The sequence below is a fragment of the Salmo trutta genome, chromosome 25 (genome assembly GCF_901001165.1).
Source record: "Salmo trutta chromosome 25, fSalTru1.1, whole genome shotgun sequence".
NCBI lineage: Eukaryota > Metazoa > Chordata > Actinopteri > Salmoniformes > Salmonidae > Salmo > Salmo trutta.
In genome coordinates this window covers 27,569,093-27,589,815 of record NC_042981.1, presented here as the reverse complement: position 1 = coordinate 27,589,815, position 20,723 = coordinate 27,569,093, and the positions used below count along the sequence as shown (strand labels likewise).

General features: G+C 44.4%; 2 protein-coding genes across 6 annotated transcripts in view; both read left to right on the top strand.

The window, feature by feature from the left end:
• LOC115162300 (solute carrier family 35 member F4) overlaps positions 1-14,584 on the top strand; it is a 29,571-nt gene extending 14,987 nt beyond the window's left edge. Inside the window, exons 1-7 of one of the 2 annotated variants that reach the window (XM_029713471.1) lie at positions 6,342-6,831; positions 11,463-11,763; positions 12,278-12,497; positions 12,630-12,755; positions 12,868-13,060; positions 13,145-13,234; positions 13,817-14,584. In XM_029713471.1, coding sequence (XP_029569331.1) covers positions 6,756-6,831; positions 11,463-11,763; positions 12,278-12,497; positions 12,630-12,755; positions 12,868-13,060; positions 13,145-13,234; positions 13,817-14,052 — 1,242 coding nt within the window. In that variant the 5' untranslated portion in view covers positions 6,342-6,755 and the 3' untranslated portion in view covers positions 14,053-14,584. Of the gene's footprint in view, positions 1-6,341; positions 6,832-11,462; positions 11,764-12,277; positions 12,498-12,629; positions 12,756-12,867; positions 13,061-13,144; positions 13,235-13,816 lie in introns of those variants that run through there. The other variant, XM_029713470.1, reaches the window with a different exon arrangement.
• An 827-nt stretch (positions 14,585-15,411) lies between these two features.
• LOC115162298 (uncharacterized) lies at positions 15,412-20,651 on the top strand. 4 transcript variants are annotated; one of them, XM_029713464.1, is made up of 7 exons: positions 15,413-16,130; positions 16,237-16,523; positions 16,639-16,730; positions 16,973-17,035; positions 17,182-17,265; positions 19,464-19,611; positions 19,772-20,651. In XM_029713464.1, exons 2-7 carry the CDS (start codon positions 16,298-16,300, stop codon positions 20,248-20,250), a joined length of 1,092 nt encoding a protein of 363 aa, XP_029569324.1. In that variant the 5' UTR covers positions 15,413-16,130; positions 16,237-16,297; the 3' UTR covers positions 20,251-20,651. The 4 variants fall into 4 exon arrangements, with proteins under 4 accessions (XP_029569325.1, XP_029569324.1, XP_029569323.1 ...); XM_029713463.1 differs by having other exon boundaries at positions 16,211-16,523; XM_029713465.1 differs by having other exon boundaries at positions 15,412-16,523; positions 16,654-16,730.
• Positions 20,652-20,723: the final 72 nt, after the last annotated feature.

Genomic DNA, 20,723 nt, shown 5'->3' with positions numbered 1-20,723 from the left:
ATGTAGATGAAAATGATATGCTTTGTTATAATAATATGGGTAGTCAGAATACTATTACACCACTGCCTACTCTAATACGTTATTTCAAGGAGCTCTCTCTCCTCTCTGTCCTCTCGTCCTTTTCCTACTCATCTCTGAGACGTACTAATTAACAGAGAGATGCATAAAGACAAAGGGCTGTATGGTGGCAGAGGGACATGGGCTAATCTGAATGACAAAGGCCCTGAATGGGGCTACTGCGTCAGTGTACTGGGCCAGAGCACACCGGAGCAACGCCGTTGCTATGGAGGAGTGCTGAGTTTTTTGGGGGGACCTGTGCCCTGGTCCAAGATGCAACAGCAGCACTGTGTTGGCCATGGATAAACCCTGGTCGGGGGTCTCTAGGGTTGTGATGAGAGGGGGAAGTGTGTGGTAGGTCTGAGGTGGAGATGTGTGTCATTGGGACACAGAGTGAGAGGGCTTGTCCCAGTCCTTATGGTCATCCCATCCCAGCACTAGGACTGAGAGTCACACCAGATGTTCCATCTCACCAGCTGCTGTTGTTGCTCTACTCTACCAACCTAACATGTGGCTGAAAGCAAACATCCCACAGATGAATGAACATGTTTCAATAAGACGTTTAATAACAATGCTAGTTAGTTTAACTAGTTTTGAACTCTTAGCACAGATAGGACCCATGGAAATGCTCACGCATTAATCATGCAAACACATGTATTTTTTATTGTGGCACAGCGTCAGTGGGATTTAAACCTATGCTCTTCTGTTCTCTATCTATGGAATTAGTCCACTGTGCCACCAGGATGGAGCTAGCATGCCATGTTTTTTGTAGTCATTCAAAGCTGTTAATTTTAGTCTATTCAAACAGACCCCATTTCAAAGGAAACAAACACTCATTAAGATCAGGTGTGGCCAATTAGTGGGCGCTGCAACACACCTGAACACACTTAACAAGACAGAAGATAGAGAGTTTTGTTGATGCTGAAAGGAATGTATGTTTTTAAATAACATTTTTAGAACGTTCTCTGAACGTTTCTAAAGTTTTGTTGTGGTTTTTATGGAAAGTTTTCTTAACATTTTCTGACAAATTTGAGAACATGACTTTAAATAGAACCACGAGGAAACCTGCAGGAAGCGTTATGCTGAAGTACTGAAATTCCCACAGAAGACCTCTGTTTCTTAACGTTCTCTGAACTATTTGAGAACATTCCCAATGTCAAACCAGTTGGAGAACATTCATAGAACATTACCACATTTTAAATGAAACGTAACCATGTTTGAACTTCTAGGAAACGTTCTGTTAAAGTAATGAAATACCAAGAAAATAATGTATTTTTGTCAAGTTCCTTAAAAGTGCACTATGCACCTTTCAATTTTTTGGGGAATAGTTTGCCTTATTTCAGTTTATGTGACAAAAGAAGCAAGTATAGTGTAGAGAATCATTGGGCCATCTTAACCGCTGTGAAATATATTTTCCATAACCAAAAATATGGTATTTTCAGCTGTTTGAAGCTGGTGTACAAAACCGAAAGCAAAAGACACAGAAACTGAACTTAAGAACGGGAAGCATAGAAATAGTGCACATAGGACAGCTTCTTAGACTTGCTTTCAATGAGATTTGACAGAGCTCTTTACTCACATTTTTTGTGAATTTGGTCAGGTCGCTCTGTGGGAAGATTGTATGCAAAATAACCATAGGTCAACCACACTCTCACCAAACTGTAAGAAACATATGGTTCTCTCCAGACTCCACTTTAAGGAACGGTGAAGCACTTTGATTTGCCATGCTCTCTGTAGCCTTGCCAGGATTATGACTGATAAGAATTGTAGAGGAGAGACAGGAGAGTGGGAAGGGAGGTCAGAGTGACACTGATATAGTGAAAGAGAGAGGCTGGAGTACACATTTCCTGGTAACTGTAATCAGGGCTACCCAATGGGAAGGTGCTGCCGCACTGGTTCGCTGTATTGTTGTTCATATCTCTGGTGCTTGTACTGCAGCAGATCTCCCTGTCATGAGGTGTTTTGAGGCAGCCTGGTCTCATAGACTAGACGTAACATGGTAGGTAAATCCGGGACACTCAAATGAGTATGATGTTATGCTTGGTATTATGACATAAGACAGAAGGTTATTTAAGGCAAAAACAAAAGTAGGAATTTGTAACATATCATACGTTTTGCAGATTCGTAACATATTGTATGAATTACAATAGAGCCCCACAGTGTGTCAGAGTTTCTGTTATTTGATTGTTGTTTCCTTAGCTTACCACTGAAGGGCACCCTTACACTGTTTTCTAGTTTCCAGGTTACCCTGATAATTACTTATTGGATTCACCTGTGTTTAATTACCTTCTCTGTTCACCTGGTTGCCTTGTTATTTAGGTTCCTCAGTTGGCCTGCATCTTTGCTTAGGTCTTATGTTTAATTAGTATGCTCTTGTGCGGTTGCCTTGTTTCTGTTAAGACTCCAAGTAAAAGTTCTGGATTTACCCTTAACTCTCCTTGCTGTGTTTCTCTGTGCCTGGGTTCGAGTTCATACTAGCATTATTATTAAGGTAGACCTAAGACTGCTATGGACCCAGCAGAGATTTTTCAGTCGTCCTAGGAACATTCCGAACTCCACCATTTGTGGTCGGCTCTCACCCACCATGGAACTGTGATTGGTCGCCATGAGGCGCGGCTGCAGACATTGTCAGAGGATTTAAGAACTCTTGTGTACGCTCTGCAGACAGGACAGATGGGAGCAACGGCTGCTGCACCTGTGGCTGTTCCTAATACTCAACTCCCTACCAGCTCAGCGTCTTCCTCCCTTCGGGAAGCCTCATCTCCCAGCACCGGAGTGATATGAGGGGCATCCTGGGAGGTGTCATGGGTTCCTGCTCCAATGCTCGCTGGGCTTCGAGCTGCAGGCATCAATGTTTCCCACTGAGCGTTCCAGAGTGGCATACGTAATCTCCTTGCTCTCAGGACGGGCTCTGGCCTGGGCCCCGGCAATATGGGAGTAGCAATCAGACATTTGTTTTAATTGGCAAAGCTTCACCCAGGAGATGGGTTTTTTTGATCACCCCATCAGTGGCAGGAACGCTGCTCAAAGACTCATTGTGCTTCAGCAGGGCAGCCGGAGCGTAGCTGATTACACCATTGACTTTCGGACGCTCGCCGCTGGGAGTGGTTGGAATACAGAGGCACTTCACTCAGCCTTTCTGAACGGACTCAGCGAGGTTCTCAAGGATGAACTGGCTTCCTGGGACAACCCTGACACTCTGGATGAGCTTATCGTTCTGGCCATCCGGATTGACAACCGGCTTCGGGAATGTCGTCGTGAGAGGACGGAGGGGTTCGGAGTTGTTTCCAGTATTTCGGGCTCCACTGAGGGAGTCGATTCTTCGTTTGTTACACTGCCTTATGCTGCATCTGCTTGTCCTGTATCCCGTCAGAGTTCTCAATTCGGCTCTGGTTCTCCTTCATATCCTTCAGAGGAGGCGATGCAACTGGGACGCACCAGACTTTCCGCTCTGGAGAGAAGGTACAGGATTAACAAGAAACGTTATCTTTACTGTGGACAAGTCTACACATTTCCGTGCCTCCTGTCCCAAGCTGACGGGAAAGGGGATTACTCGTCAGTAGACAGGAGAATACTGGGGAGTCAGATACAGTCTCCAGCTGCCGCCACGGTACACACCTTGCTTCCAGCCAACCTGCGGTGGGACAATGGGCAGTTGGACATTCCTGCTTTCAATGACTCTGGGGCTACCGACTGTTTTCTGGATCGCACATTAGCTCGCCAACAGGGGCTGCCTCTCACTAAGCTGGACATTCCGTTGTCAGTCACTGCACTGGATGGTCAACCCCTAGGGTCTGGGAAGGTGAAGCAACTCACCATGCCTATGCAGCTACAAGTTCTGGATTATCATGTGGAGTTTATCCAGTTGCATTTGGTGGACACTCCTGCCCTTCCCCTGGTTCTTGGACATCCGTGGCTTTCTATCCATAATCCTCAAATTGACTGGCCCTCAGGAAGAGTTCTGGGATGGAAACCTTCATGCCAGTCCACCTGCCAGCAACTCTCACCACATCTTTCCGGCCCTGCTCGTCTGGAGGCTTCCAATTCTCCTGTTTCCCTGGCTGGGGATGACAAGCCTGATCTTTCCCACATACCTCGGGATTACTGGGATCTGGGTCAGGTCTTCAACAAATGAAGGGCCAGCGAACTGCCTCCTCACAGGTCCTATGATTGTGCCATCGACCTCCTGCCCGGCATCACTCCTCCAAGAGGAGGGCTGTATTCTCTCTCAGGTTTAGAGACTGCAGCCAGGCGCTGGCGGTTGGTTTTATTCGGCCGTCCACTTCACCTGCAGGAGTGGGTTTTTCTTTGTTTGAATGGGGGATGGGGGATTACGTCCCTGTATCGATTACCAGGGTTTAAATAACATTACCATCAAGAACCATTACCCCCTTCCTCTTATGTCATCAGCCTTTGAGAGACTCCAGGGATTTCTCAAAATTGGATTTACGGAACGCGTACAATCTAGTGCGCATCAGACAGGGAGACGAGTGGAAGACAGCGTTCAACACCCCAAATGGACATTATCAGTACCGTGGCATGCCATTTGGACTTGCAAATGCTCCGGCCATTTTCCAGGCCATGGTTAATGATGTGATGCACGACTTCCTTCACCAGTTCGTATTTGTGTACCTGGATGACATCCTCATCTTCTCCAGGTCCATGGTTGAACACATCCAACATGTTCGCCAGGTTCTTCAAATACTCCTCTCTCACCACTTGTTCATGAAGGCCGAGAAGTGTGAGTTTCACATTCCTCAGATCTCCTTCCTGGGGTACATTGTGTCTTATGGCTAGAAGCGGTGGTCAACTGGCCGCGGCCCAGCACAGTCAAACAAGTCCAGCGTTTTTGGGGTTTTGCTAATTTCTACTGGAGATTTGTGAGAGACTTTAGTTCGGTGGCTGCGCCACTGACAGCGCTCACCAAGGGCTCGGCTGGGTATGTAAGCAGGACCCCTGCTGCTGAGAAGGCATTCCAGGACCCTTACCTCTGCTCGCTGTGTTTCTCTGCGCCTGGGTTCGAGTTAATACTAGCATTATTGTTACATAATGGAGGTGTCATAATACCCATAAAACCTAGCGGTCAAACAGGGAAATGATTCCAATCGTTTTTCCACCATATATTTTTTCCCATTGGGGATTTTAGAAACACTTAAAATAAGGGCTGTGTTTCGTGTAGGCTTACCCTGGCATGACGTTTTGATAACCATGTAAATCTCTCTAAGACAAGGTGAATTTTATCAAAATATTCAGTTTTATTTTTTGAAAAATTTGAAAAAATGCTAATTAGCATCAAAGTAGACATCTTGCAAGACTATAAATTCCTGCATGCTCCTGCACGTCCTCTCTAGCTGACACCTTTGCTAACAGGTATTGTGTCAATTTAAAACTTGCACAATTTATTCATTATTCATTATTACATTTAACTAACATTAGATAGTTAATACAGAGATTCTTACCTTTGCCTCAATTTGGCAGTCTTGTCCAGATCATCATTGCATTTTGTAGTTCTTTATAATAGACACATTAGCAGCCAATTAGCATTTCATTTTTGTGGGGTAAATACAGGCAAATATATTGATAAAAGTCACCTTGGCCTAGAGAGAGATTAATACGGTTATCAAAATGTCCTGCCAGTGTAAGCCTACACGGAACACAGCCTCTATTTTAAGTGTTTCTAAAAAAAATCCTATGGGAAAAATGAATGGTGGAAAAACAATTGGAACCATTTCCCTGTTTAACCGCTAGGTTTTATGGGTATTATGACTCCCACTGTGGTACTCTATTCGTAACATATCATATGAAATGGATGATGGGCGTCCACAAAATAATACATAACATATGAAACGTAACATATCATATGAAATGGATGATGGGCGTCCACAAAATAATACATAACATATGAAACGTAACGTAGCATACTAATTGGAGTTTTACTATCTTACGTCTACCCCAGGTTGAGTGAGTCCAGGTTGAGTGAGGAATTAGGGGTGGTGGGGGGACTTATTCTCAGTTAAATTCATTTGTGTTACAGTGGCACAAACAACAGGACAGGACCTCTATAAATAATCTAAGACTGAAGGAGTAGTGAAGTAGGAGAGAAGTGCCAGCAGAGGAGCGAGAGAGAGAGAGAGAAAGAGGGAGAGAAAGAGAGGGGGGATGCTTGGTTACCTTCCAAACAAAGCATCTGATTTGCACAGCAAATGAAGAGGAGGGGAAAGCAACGGAGGAGGAATGAAAGGAAAGAGATGGAGAGAGTGATTGCACGGCGCCACACACTTGAGTCTACCTTGAAGACGGTGTAGCGTTGGATCACGGCATGACAGCTCAACAGTAGTCTCCACTCCACAGCACTTCTACTGAGCTCCACCACTGTCCAGAGAGAGAGTCAACATCTAAGTAAGAAACAGTGAGGGAGTCATCTCAACTGATTGAGAAGGATGGAGCAACAGTGAGGGAGTCAGCTTAACTGATTGTGAAGGAGGAGAGACAGAACTAAAGAAGAAGATGAACATTAATAGACATTTAGAAAGAAGAAGCGGATAGAGAGCTAAAGCAAGCTGCCTGTGGATGAGCCAGGAGCCCGGGGATGCAGAGGGATTGCAGGAGGAGCGTAGCAGCAGCAGCAGCCTAGCCAGGCGGACAGACAACATACACACATCTCAGAGAGGGACTGTTGGCTCTGCCCCTAGTGGAGGATGAAGAAGCATTCAGCCAGAGTGGCTCCTCTCAGCTTCTACAGCTCCCAGGTCCTCACCTGCTCCATCTCCGAAGGTAAAAACTCCGGACTGGGGGTAGGGGACAGGGAAAAAGGGATGGAGTCTCACCCTAGGTGCCATGTCTCGGACATGTGTGTACATTTGTGTGTTTGCGTATGCATGTTTGTCTAAGATGGGCAGCATTGGAAACTCATCAAACCCTTCTATAAGAGCAGAGATATGCGTGGTGATTACCATATATTTGTGCATTATTAATACCTATAGCTAAACGACTGGCAGTTTTGCTGTTTTTACATATTAATACTTGTGTAATAGGGCTTGGTGTTAAGTGGTCATTACATGGCTCATTAAATCAACCCAAAGGGCAGAGTATGAGAGAGAAAGAGAAAGAAAGAGAGAGGGAGGAAGGAAGGAAAGGAGGGAGGGAGAGTTAAGGTAGCTTAAACAAATTAGGATGTGTCCAGTCCTAGTATAACTGTGTGCTCTGGGCTTTCTTTGATTAAGTAAAGAGCACATGATGTGCCCTCCACAGAATAGTGCATACAGGGCTTCTTGTTAAGTCTATTAAATGTCACAATGGCATGAACATTATATAAACAATATAAATTATGTAAACAATATAAAGTTATCAAGTAGACTATCTTGTGATTATTCAAAATCATACACAATCAGATGAATGATTAATGATTATATTACCAATCCACTGTTAGGATCAACTGTCAGGATTACAGAACTATGAGAAACTTCCATGTCTTTGCTCTTCCCCATTCTTTGGGAGGGGATACAGAACTTATCGACAGGGACTGTGACATCACAGCGTGTGTTAGTTGTCATTTGTGCCACACGATTGATATTGACCAACCCGAACAGGCTGACGACTTGGCTGTTCTCACATCTGTTCCTTCTTGCTTACCTGTCTTGTATGTGATTAGTTTTAGGCAGAACTCATTTAGATCAGGACACGGGTACCACATCCTTTAAATGGTACAGGCCTCTCCACAGCCATACACTGTTTCTAAGGATTTGAGTTCCATACCATCCATTGCCTTTGTGTCTATTTTGCAGAGATGAACAAAAGATACGCTTAATCCTCAATTAATCCATGTCTTTTCGTCTCTCCTGAGATGGAATAAATGCACTGCCTGACTCCTGTATACCACTGCATTCCATCAGTGTTGTTTGCATTTCTCACCTTTGCTTATGAGTCAACTCAAAACATAGCTTTGGGCTTAATACAGTATATATCAGGATGTATAGGTAGCTAGGTAAACGCCTACTAAACAGCATTGCTTAGAGATATTCCTGTTCTTTGCAATACCTTAGACAAATGATGCTGTCAAGTATCCAGACTACAGCTTGTGAGATACTGTCGGTTTCCTTTATAGTTTTTGCTGTGCCATACCATATTGTCTGTTACAGAAGCTCAAATGTAGCCAATACTTCAGCATTAATGAGGTGGAATGTGGAATTATAGTTTTGTTTTAATATCCGCATCCTGGCAAAGGATCAAAGTGTGGTGCTTTTGCCTGGGGAAACAGGATGCTAGCAAGCCTACAACGTGTCGCTCTCCGCACCTAGCACCCATTACAGTACTGTACAGTGAATTATGTCCTCTCAGTATGGGCAAGATCTTTGAGTGGTCAATGAACCTCAGAGAGAGGAGGACAAAGAAATGTAGCTCAGCATACAACATCTACATCCAGACTCCCTCATAAAAATGATGTTACTTCTTTTTTTTTTAATCATGCAGTTCTTGATCTTCTCCCATACTCCCCTTAAGGTCTAGCTGTCTGTCCCCATCTGGGACAAAGTGAGATAAAATCTTTAAGAGAAAACATGTAATCAATCTTTACTTTTAAGGCATAAAACTTTATAAAAGATTTAAGTCCAAGTGCCAAGTCTTACATTTCCTGGATATATTGGAGGGGATATTTTCATCCAATAGTAAAACTCTGCAATATTAAACTCTGCAATATTAAACTCTGCACTGTACGTCAAGATCCCAAGCCAAATTGACAGAGTTCCAATTGCCAGTGAAAGCTACTGTATCTAATTGGGTGGCAGGTAGCCTAGCAGTTAGAGCATTGAGCCAGTAATCAAAAGGTTTCTAGTTTGAATCCCGAGCTGACTAGGTAAAAAATCAGTCAATCTGCCCTTGAACAATGCACTTAATTCCAATTGCTCCCGGATTGTCGTCAATCGTGGCTGATCCAATGCTGTGACCCCACTCTCAGGGGGAGTGGGATATGCAAAAAACACCTTTCCATTTCACCACACACTTGTTAAGGTTACACATTTGTACATGTGTAAAACAGGACAAATATAAGCACCACCTATTTGACATTTTGAATTGTCACAGTAACCTCAGTTGCCACAGTAACCATGGAGCAAAGTGGGGCAGATATATAGTTTCCCTATCAAAATGATCCTTTAAAGAAAGAAGTCAAACAGCACTGACTGGAACTGATTCTAATGTACTCTGTCTTCATAATCAGCATTGTCCAGCATTGTCTGTTTGTCCAGCATTGTCTGTTTGTCCAGCATTGTCTGTTTGTCCAGCTTTTCGTGTCTCTGGAAAGGCACTCTTTGGATAGATGCAATGCTCAACTAATATTATGTAGCAACTGTAGGTGTATGATTGCTGTTGAATAATGGTGTTACTGTTTGTTTTTGTCATCATGAAGTTTCTGTAGGGGTGGATACTGACTAGCAGCATTATTGTAACTTAGGGTCAGACAGCATAAAGTGTCTTGGGTTTCAAGGACATTATCGTTCTGGATGTGCTGCCGACATCTTTCTTCCTACGTCTAAGGCTTTAAAGTCTAACAGAACCCAGCACACACACACTCTTAAGCATCTATGACATGTTAAGCCAGCAATTAATGTTACCCTTGAAAGAGTTTCATCTCATGCATATTCCATTTCATTCCACTCTGTTTTCTGTTTTAGAGCACCTAAAGGGAAGAGTCAAGGTATGAATCGTAGTGGCACTTTTATAGTCTTGATTGGATTTTTGGGGGGGACGGAAGACTGCTCTGAACCAACAGTTTTCTCTCTGGGAGCAGAGGGTCGATACCTAGTGGTGCACATAGGGGTTTTATTGGATTACTTAGAGGCACTGATTGGATTCATGTTGTTTCGAGCATTGCTAATGGCCCTCCTCAAAGCTCCAAGTAGAGAGGAGCGAAAGAGCCTGCTGCTTCCCGCTGTACTGTAATGTAATGTCTATAGCCATGGTGGAAATTGCTGGGCTGAACCCATAGTGCTGAACCAGCAGGCTGAGAGTGAGCAGCAAACACCCAGCACATGTCTATTTTATTCCTGCCCTGGTGTAGGTTGATCACGCTGTGGAGGCCTAAATAAGGGATCCTGGATCTCCGGAAACGGCCTCACATCATCTCAGTGACACACACACAAAACACACACGCGTGCACACACCATTCACACCCACAATCCATTAAGGCAATGCACCAACCAACATTATTCTGCTTTGACTGCAAAATGACTGCTGCAAGGAATAACATTCAATATAAGTCCTTACATTTCTGTTCTCGATTCCTGGTTCTGTGTAGTAGTGGGTTTGATGTGTGTGCTCACAGTTAGCTTTACGGTTCTCCTTGCTCCCAGTCTCTCTGCGCACAGTGCAGCAGTCCAAAAACCACCCAGTCTGCGCTGAAGCCACTGAATGCAGAAGTGCACACTCAGAGCTTTGGTAATCTATTCTCTTTACAGTCGCAAGTAAAAAAAAAAGGCAGATCTGCTAAACTTTCAACAATGTTTTCTTGTGGTTGTAAAGATGTCAGCAGTCTACCATAGTGGCCCATGCTATGTCCACTAGAGAGTCCTAGTTGAACATCTTGCTCAGTGCTCCAAAAGGAATTTTGAAAAGTCTTATTCTACAATAGCCAGACCTCTGAACTATCAATCCTGTAGTTTCATTAGAGCACAATAGAAAGAATGGCAAGAAACAGGAGGCTGCCACAATTGACAAGGTTGTCATGTCTTTCTAGAGACGGATGCCACGTGATTGGGCGGACACATACATAATGTGGATCCTTTTTGGGGGCCAGGTTTCTGTTCATGTCTGAATGCATGTCTATGTTAGGACCGTATCCCCTGTGTTGTATAATGACTCAATGGTGCTATTCCTGACATGGGCAACCAGAATGCTGAGAACACATATTTTGATCAAAGCTTTGCCTTAGTGTCTTTACAGCATGTCATTCAAACTGGAGGACTGACTCACTAAGGACGAATGATCAATACTTGTTTACATACCTCAGTGAGGCAGCCAGGATAGCGTCATAGAATAGAGCTTGGAACCCATTGGTCTTTATGGAACAATCCACTCTAATTGTCTTTGTGAAAGCTGTTCCACATCAGCTTTATTTTCAAGTGCTATGTGTTTTATTGTGGAAATGGAACATTCAAATTGACTTGTTGCTATCAACCACACACTGGAAAAACAAATACTGAAAACGCATGCTTATGGCTCTTTGTCCAGAGTGTCGCTGTCCACTGTGCTGAATGGGGTGCCACTGTCCATGGTGCCGAAGCTAATGGCACTGTCCATGGTGCTGGAGCGTCTTCTATTCAGCCACACCTACACCAATGCCTCTTGTGATGCAACAAGCCTACAGTACATATCCCTCCATACTTTAACTACGGATGTGTTTACCCCCACAGGAGAGGAGGGTTCTGAGTCTCATGCAGACACACCAGGCAGTGAGGCCAGTGAAGAGGGGACATCGTACCAGACGTGTGCTAACACAGTGCTGAAGGTGCTGGGGGGCCTCCTATTGGTCCTATGTGTCTCCTCCTCTTGGGTGGGCACCACTCAGCTGGTCCAGCTCACCTTCAAGTCCTTCTCCTGCCCCTTCTTCATCTCCTGGTTCAGCACCAACTGGACCATCCTCCTCTTCCCTCTCTACTACGGAGGCCACGTGGTCACCACCCGGGACAAGCAGACGCCTATACAGAAATTCAGGTGATTGATCATGACAGTGGGGAAGGGCTTATACAAGGTTGCACAGGCTAGGTACTGTAGCTCCTTGAGAAACCATAGACTCCATAGGCTATAATTCCAGGGTATTGAATCAGTTGTGACACCCAGAAGTGTTTATGGGAGCTGCAGTAGTTTGTAAAATGTGTAAATTGCTTTCTGTTCAGTATTTGGGGGGTTTGATCGCCTCCAGTGCTGTGAGATGTTGTTTATATGACACACCCTTCCTCTAATTACCATTGGCACAGGCGTGTGAAAGGGGATATTGACCGCAACCAGGAGAAATGGCCAGTGTAATAATTTCAATGAAGCATTGCCTCTCAGCTGGAAGAACGGTTTTGACTTCCATCCAAAGTTTTGGAATTCCCACTCTCACATTTCCTCATGGGTATAGGACTAATCCCATTGATAAGTGCTCTTACCAACAACAAATTTGAGAAGTAAATAACCTCTTCCTTTTTTCTATCCACTATTTCCTCTCTATAATTCCATTTGTCAGAGAGTGCAGCAGGCTTTTCGGGGAGGATGGGATGACCCTCAAGCTGTTCCTGAAGAGGACAGCCCCCTTCTCCATCCTGTGGACCCTGACTAACTACCTGTACCTGCTGGCCCTGAGGAAGCTGACCGCCACTGACGTCTCAGCCCTCTACTGCTGCCACAAGGCCTTCGTCTTCCTGCTGTCCTGGATCGTCCTGAAGGACCGCTTCATGGGTGTACGGGTCAGTACTCTACCACTACTATTACTTCATTGGGCTTGGTCACACAGCTATCCAATGAATCATACAGGGGAGTGGGACAGTAGGCACAAGTATTAAGGTTGATTGGTTTACCTCCCTCATTCCTACCTGCAGATTGTGGCGGCCATAATGGCCATCACAGGCATCGTCATGATGGCTTACGCAGATGGTTTCCATGGGGACTCCATCATAGGCGTGGCCTTGGCTGTAGGCTCTGCGTCCACATCGGCTCTCTACAAGGTTAGTTTACTAAGCAGGTGCCTGTTTATTCTGAAATAATTAGTATTCTTAATTAGTTTTACATAGAGTTCCATCAGTATAACATATCTGGACATTGTTTCCTCTGCTGCAGGTGCTGTTTAAGATGTTCCTGGGCAGTGCCAACCTGGGTGAGGTGGCTCACTTCCTCTCCACCATGGGCGTATTCAATCTCATCTTCATCTCCTTCATTCCCCTCATCCTCTACTTCACCAAAGTGGAGCACTGGGGCTCTCTGTCCTCGCTGCCCTGGGGATACCTGTGTGGCCTGGCTGGGCTCTGGCTGGGTGAGTGGAAACACACACACACACACACACTATTTGATCTTACTAGAAACAATATTTGTGTTAACATTGTCATTTCTCTTCCAGTGTTCAATATCCTGGTTAATGTTGGTGTGGTGCTTACCTACCCCATCCTCATCTCTATAGGGACATTGCTCAGTGTGCCCGGCAATGCAGGTAAGTGTCTGTGTGCGTATGTATCTCTGAGATATGTGTAAAGGCCTCTTTATTCTAATGCATGCAGAGGTATTGTATTCAGACGTCAGTACTTGAGGCCCCGGCAACAAACAGATTACACAGCAGGTCTCACTCTCTCACCTCGGAAACCCAATCATCATTGTGCCTTCAGACGCAGCAACTATCCGTCACAAAGGGAGGATCAGGTTGCTAAGGCGACACTAAATGCCCACAGTTATTTTCCTTAACCACAGTGGCCGTGTATGAAGGTCAGTGGGTTACTACAGCTTGGCGCGGTGCAGGGGTGTAGACCTTTAGAGCAGAGAGGACATAGTGGCCCACTTGTGCTGATTGTAAGCTGCATTGTTAAGCTACATAATGTATATCCCCTCTGCAGTTCAGTTCATCCCCCCACTTTTGTCCTGCGGTTTCTGTTACTTTATGTAATTAATCAGAACAACTCTCTCTGTCTTTCTCCCTCTCTCTTCTATTACCTCACTTCTGCTTAATTCATCAAAACATCTCTCTCTCTCGTGCCGTACCTCCCTCCCTCTCTCCCTCCGTCCCTCCCTCCCTCCGTAGTGGTAGATGTGTTGAAACATGAGGTGATCTTCAGTGTGGTGCGTCTGGCTGCCACCTGCATCATCTGCCTTGGCTTCCTGCTGCTGCTGCTTCCTGAGGAGTGGGACTCCGTCACACTGCGCTTCCTCGCCGCATTCAAGAAGCCTGAGGAGCATGGAGAGGAGCTGACTGATTCCAGCATCCACACACGCAGCCGCAGCCAAGCCAATGGCGCCGTCTCAATCCCTATGGCATGATCCTCCAATGCCCCGTCCCATCACCAACCCCCATCCTCGCACGGTTCTACATGTCCCGTCCGGGAAGCGTGGCGGGATGACTCCTATGCTAACTACAGACCAGGAAGTCCAAAATCAGGAGAACAGGAAGTGTATCTTTGACTGAGAGAAACTGTTGTGGAGTTGAATCTCCTCTGTCACTTTCCCCAGGAACTAATGGGGAGTCAAAAGAGAACCTTTACTGCTGATTTTGCTGAGCGTAAAGTTGGAAAGTCTTGAACTCCTTGCCACACCCAGTCTTGCCCCTAGACCACATAAGCCCAACCTTGAACCTGCTCCACGGACTGTATTCTGTGAATATAAATATTGACAGGGCCAGTTTGGCTCAATCTTATCTGCATTTATTGAATTTACTTAGAGGTGTATCAATAGAGTATTTACATTTGCTTCTTATATAGTATTATATACAGGAATGGGTTGGGAAACATATACTTAACATACAGGCTCTTTTTCTTTTTTAATAAATGTCAAATAAAGACCAATAGCTTCTTGATCAGATCGTCTTATAAACACATTCACAACCTTTAAAAACATGCTACGTTCAAGACAGGAAAATTATTGAGATGGCTGTAAATGGATATTTCAGTTATCAATAGCCACGGAAGTGGATCAGGTCCACATTCGACAAGGCAGAGCTTCTGAGGACTCTCTCCATAAGCCAGGGCCTTCATATCATCCTATTACATTACCTCTGTATGGGCCACGTACGCGGCACACAGACAGCAGGTTCATGTTGATATGTATAACTGACTGCTCAGTAGAACTGCTCACACGTCACTACCATGTCTTCTGACCTGATTCGTCTTAGTTCCTAACATATCCAGCAGTATGGAGTGGGATTCATCCAGTCTTAGTAATAATGTATTTCATTAATTCTGCAGGGATGACAGACTCTCCTCTGTCATCCATTCCTCTCTCTACTCCCCCTGCTCACTTCCACAGAGATCTCCGGTAATTAGGTGATGAAGGCTTTTATGGGCCAGCAGCAGCCTAGCACTGATTCATCTGCAGGTAGACACACACAGCTCCTCCTCAGCCAGTCCGCGACAGCTACCAGGCAAAACAGCCTTTCAGTGGGATAGAAATAGAATGAAACCAATTTGAAAGATGGAATAACTAAATTCATTTCAGGGCACTTGAATTACTTTATTCCTGGAGATGAAGTGCAGTGTGTTTGTTGGAGCTGTTCTCCTCTGAGGCTGTGAGACAGAGCTCAGTCCCCAGTCAGTGCTGTGATGACTGGTGTGCTGTCAGTGAAACATGACCTCTAATGAAGCATTTGCTGAACTGACAGATTCAGAGACTGACTGTTGTGGAGGCTGCCCCATTAAACCAAATGAGCGAGAAAAGAGGAGGAGGTGGACGAATGTAGGGAGGGGTTTAAATCCTCATTACTGATGATTTGCATATCCACACACTGAGACAGAACAAAGTACAGCATCTCCATGTTATGCAGGTTGTCCGAACTCTTTTCATCATTTGAAAAGTAATTCTCAAACTTTTACCTTTATTTCTATGTCCTGCTGTGAATTATTTCCTTGTTGGAAACTGTGAAAGCATAGTGTATGTTGTCGAGGCAGATTCTGTAAATGATCTATTATTATGCCTGAACAGTTTGGAGCGTGAAGGGGAAGAGGTATGGGGCTAGAAAAAAAGCAGGGTCTTTCAAGCATTAACTTGGAGTTACAAAGTAACCTGTAGGGAGAGTTGTCATAGAAACACAGCCCATTATAATGAAAAATAAGAAGTATAAAGACAGGGATGGGGGCACAGACCTTCCATTTTAACCACAACTAAAACTGTTAGTGCACTTGTACAGCTGCAACATACAGAATGGATACCTGAGATGTATGCCACCACAACTAACTAGGGAAGTTATTATGTAACTAATGGTGTCATACCAAAGGGCTATGCTAATTTATCAAGAAAGAAAAGTAAACTACAGTACATCAAGAACCGTAGCAGCCGTGGCGGAGCATGGCACACCACATACAGCCGAACGAATGAGAGAACATGAGCGGAGGACTAAAACAAGTGAGGTGAGACTAGTTCTTCTAATTTCAATACTGAAAGTCATTTAGACTGTCCGGATTTCATAATATTAACAAACCCAAATTAGGGTGTGATTACTTGACTGATCAACAGACTTTCGCTAAAAGCATAGCATAGCAGTCTGAAGGCCATAGCAGAGGGCTAGTGGTGGACTATGGGCTCTACAGGATCCAGGTCCAGGCTGAGTCAGGTGGCCTCATGTCACAGTCAGCCAGAGGGAAACCAGGACCAGCAGGCCAGTCATCCCACCTCACAATGGACCATCCCTGCTGTGCCAACCCCACTGGAGCCACAACATGGGCCCCTGGGACATAGTAGGACTATCCAGCTGCCCCCACTGAAACTGGAAAACTCTGCAAGCTTCCCACCGCTATCTACAGGTCAGTCTCCAAATGTGGTTGTCATCATCATGAAGGCTTAACTGTCTTGTGTGTCTATACGCATGTGTCAATGTGTGTCTATGTGTGTATATGTGTGTCTATGCATGTGTGTAAGAATCATCATATGTAGCAAGCAGCCTCCCACAGAGTCAAAGCAACATTTGGGGACCAAGCATCAATCATTCTCATCCACCACGAAGACTACAGGTCAGAACAGTATCGCTTTCACTACCATTTTACTACAAACTGTCACAAGCATTCTTGTTCAAGTGTTCCTAAATTCCTACTTTATCTTCCTATCTCTATTAAATAAATTGTATTTCAATTTAGTGCCTCTGACTCTACATTGGGGGAAGAGTGGCTGTGTTATTGCATTGACTGTTGTTGTGATGTGTCTATGGGTACTGTATGTGTACCCATGCAGACCTCCCATCATTCTCTCTCCTCAGGCGTTGCAACCGCTGGCCCCTCTTAGTGCAGGCCTCAAGGTTACTGCCAATCACATGGCCAAGGTAAAAAAAAAAAACATAGAAAAACATCAGTGCCATTTTATCTGTTTATGCTGTGTGTTGACATGTATACAAAGCCTTTGTCAATTTTGAAGCTGTTTTTATGACCTTATGCTTGTGTTTGGTTTGTTCTCTTTCTCTTGTCACAGGACAGAGACTGGAGAGATGGGGGTGTCCTCCACTTTTCTACCCCCAGCCAGGGGGCACACGATGGCACCGGCCGCCATCCGCAGGTGTAGATAGATAATGTAATGGATTTATAGTGCCTTCAGAAAGTATTCACACCCCTCGACTTTTTCCACATTTTGTTGTGTTACAAAGTGGGATTAAAATGGATTTAATTGTAATTTATTGTCCACAATCTACACAAAATACTCTGCAATGTCAAAGTGTAAGAAAAATTCAACAACAAAAAAATATACTAAATGGAAAATAAAACATGAATATATCTTGATCAGATAAGTATTCAACCCCCTGAGTAAATACATAGAATCACCTTTGGCAGCGATGATATTTGTGTCTTTCTGGGTAAGTCTCTAAGAGCTTTGCAAACCTGGATTGTACAATATTTTCCCATTATTCTTAAAAAAATTCTTCAAGCACTGTCAAGTTGGTTTGCTAGGCAGCCATTTTCAAGTCTTGCCATAGATTTGCCATAGATTTTCATGCCGATTTAAGTCAAAACTAACTATGCCACTCAGGGACATTCAATGTTGTCTAGGTTATTATCCTGCTGAAAGCAGGGGCGGTTCTTGGGGGGGGCGGGGGGGCCAGTGCCCCTGTGACAACAATTTTGGACCTCCTTGTGGCCCCCCTAAATGTGGAGTATGAAATCATTTTTACATAACTAATTATTGCTATCGTTCTTTTTTTTACATCCGTTATTAGACAGTGGCAACGCGGAACACTAATGATTATGAACATGGTCTTTTGCCTGCTAATGCAGTGAAGAAAACAATATGACAACAATAACGTCTAATGTAACTGGCCCCTCTAACAGTACAACTGGCCCCAGCTTGGCCCCCCCAGTTGAAATGGTCTAGAACTGCCACTGGCTGAAAGGTGGATTTGTTGTCTCCCAGTGTCTGTTGGAAAGCAGACTACACCAGGTTTCCTCTAGGATCTTGCCTGTGCTTAGCTCTATTCCTTTTCTTTTTATCCATAAAATCTCCCTAGTCTTTGCCAATGACCAGCATACCCATAACATAATGCAGCCACCACCATGCTTGAAAATATGAAGAGGGGTCTCTGTAGTGACTGGGTGTATTGATCACCATCCAAAGTGTAATTAATAACTTCACCATGCTCAAAGGGATATTCAATGTCTGCTTTTTTATTTACATTTTTTTAAACCCATCTACCAGTATGTGCCCTTCTGTGTGAGGCATTGGAAAACCTCCCTGGTCTTTGTCTTTAAATCTGTGCTTGAAATTCACTGCTGGACTGACTGAGGGACATTACAGATAATTGTATTTGTGAGGTACAGAGATAGGGTAGTTATTCACAAATCATGTTCAACACTATTATTGCACACAGAGTTAGTCCATGCAACTTATGTGACTTGTTAAGCAAATGTTTACTCCTGTAGTTATTTAGGCTTGGCATAACAAAGGGGTTGAATACTTACTGACTCAAGGTCTTGAGACAAGACATTTCAGCTTTTCATTTTTCATTCATTTGTTTTACGTAATTCCACTTTGACATTATGGGGTATTGTATGTAAATCAGTGACACATAAGGCGGTGCACAATTGGCCCAGCGTCGTCCAGGTTAGGGGAGGGTTTGGCCGGGGTAGGCCGTCATTGTAAAATTAAGAATTTGTTCTTAACTGACTTGCCTAGTTAAATAAAGTTTAAATTAAAAAAAACACAATCGAAATGATCAATTTTAAATTCAGGCTGTAATACAACACAATGTGGAAAATGTCAAGGGGTATGAATACTTTCTGAATGCACTGGACATGCTTATGTTCCTCAGTCTTCAAAACAATTACATGGGATTTGATTTAGTCAGGAATGTTGTTATGAGAGGTAATTTACCAGAGAGAGCGAGAGCAGCTGGTGAGCTGCGAGCCTGGGCCCCTTCTGTCCCAGTGGGCCTGATTAAAGCGCTGGTGGAGTGGAAAGTGGGGTGGACTACAGCTCTGACTGGCCCTCAATGGGATGCGCTTTCAGGGTACAGGGAACAGGAAAAACCCCACTACCAGGCAAACACACACGTGCGCGCACGCACTCCCTCACAAACCGACATACTGTATATAACAATTTGTACATTTTCATTGCATAGGGCATGATCTAGGGATCAACATTTTTTCTGTAGCATATCATTGATGCATTATGTGTATACCATGACGTGACTATATTATATTTAAAACTCCATTTGGTGGTGACTCATGCATGGTCTCTTTGGCTGTGTGGGTTGGGTTGTGTAGGGAGGACTCCTGGAGGCACAGATGGTCCTCAGTCAACAGGCCCAGCGGAGAAGGAGAGCCCACCAGAGACGAGTCCACCAGAGACGAGTCCACCAGAGACGAGTCCGAGAGCAGCGGGTCCACGAGAGGACAATCTACCTAGATAATGGTGAGACTGGAGACATTTTGTTAATTTGGCTGACACCAAACTCAGCCAGGCTAAAAAAAATGTACCACTAACTTGAACATGTTCTAAGTGATGCGTACAATCCATAGGGCTCTAGTACTTAAATAGACTGTGTACTTTGTCTTGCTCCCTTGGCCTCTAGTTGAAGCACCTAGCAGCAAAGGGATACAGAGACTGCATCTGCTGAACAGGCCAACCCAAAGGGACATATTTTGGGATGAGATGACAGGAGAGAGTCTTGACCTCAAGGAGATCCTCCAACCAAGCCCCCTTCCCCTGGAGCAGGGAGAGAGACAGCAGTCCCAGCCTGGACCACCACCGTGCCTGTGTAGGGATGAGGAGCTGATCAACAGAGACTTGGCTTGGGAAGGCCTCAGGAGTCCTCACCGGAAAACCAATACTCTCACAGACAGAGTGGCAGGGGAGACAGATGGTGGACTGACCATGAGGAAAACCTTACCTTCGATGCTGGACTGGAAGACAGAGAAACAAAGAGATACAATTCCCAAACACTTGAGCTCTTTCGGGGATAGTGAGAGGGCTAGTAGGAGGCCTCTGAGAGGCTGGCAGAGAGAGGGCATTAGAGGTCTGTCATGGGGAGAGAGGGATTTGGGAACCTGACCTGGAGTAAGAGCTGTTTGAGAGGTTTACTAATCTGGATTAGACCGGATCTCCAATCTCAGTTTGCGAAATGCTAATGGTGTATAGATAGATGGTCACTTCATTTTGAAAAGCAGAAAATGTAGCTCATTTTTCTTTTAAACTGTTAGCATTTTTACTGTATGATCACGTGGCAAACTAAAATATTGGTTTGTCATAACCAAAGTTTTTCAGAGAATGTGTCCACCACCAGTGTTACACTATCACCTGAATGTATTCATAGGATTGCTTTATTAAAATAGCAGCTGTGGTTAAAGTAAGTCTAGGATTGCTTCATTAGAATAGCAGATGTGGTTAAAGTAAGTCTCATTATGGGAACAAATCTGTTTTCCATAACAAATAAAATGTGTTTATGAAAGTGACTCAGTGTGTTATTATTATTCCAGCCTGTTTGAAGTCAGTGTGTGGCGCCCTCTAGGGATGATAGTGATACT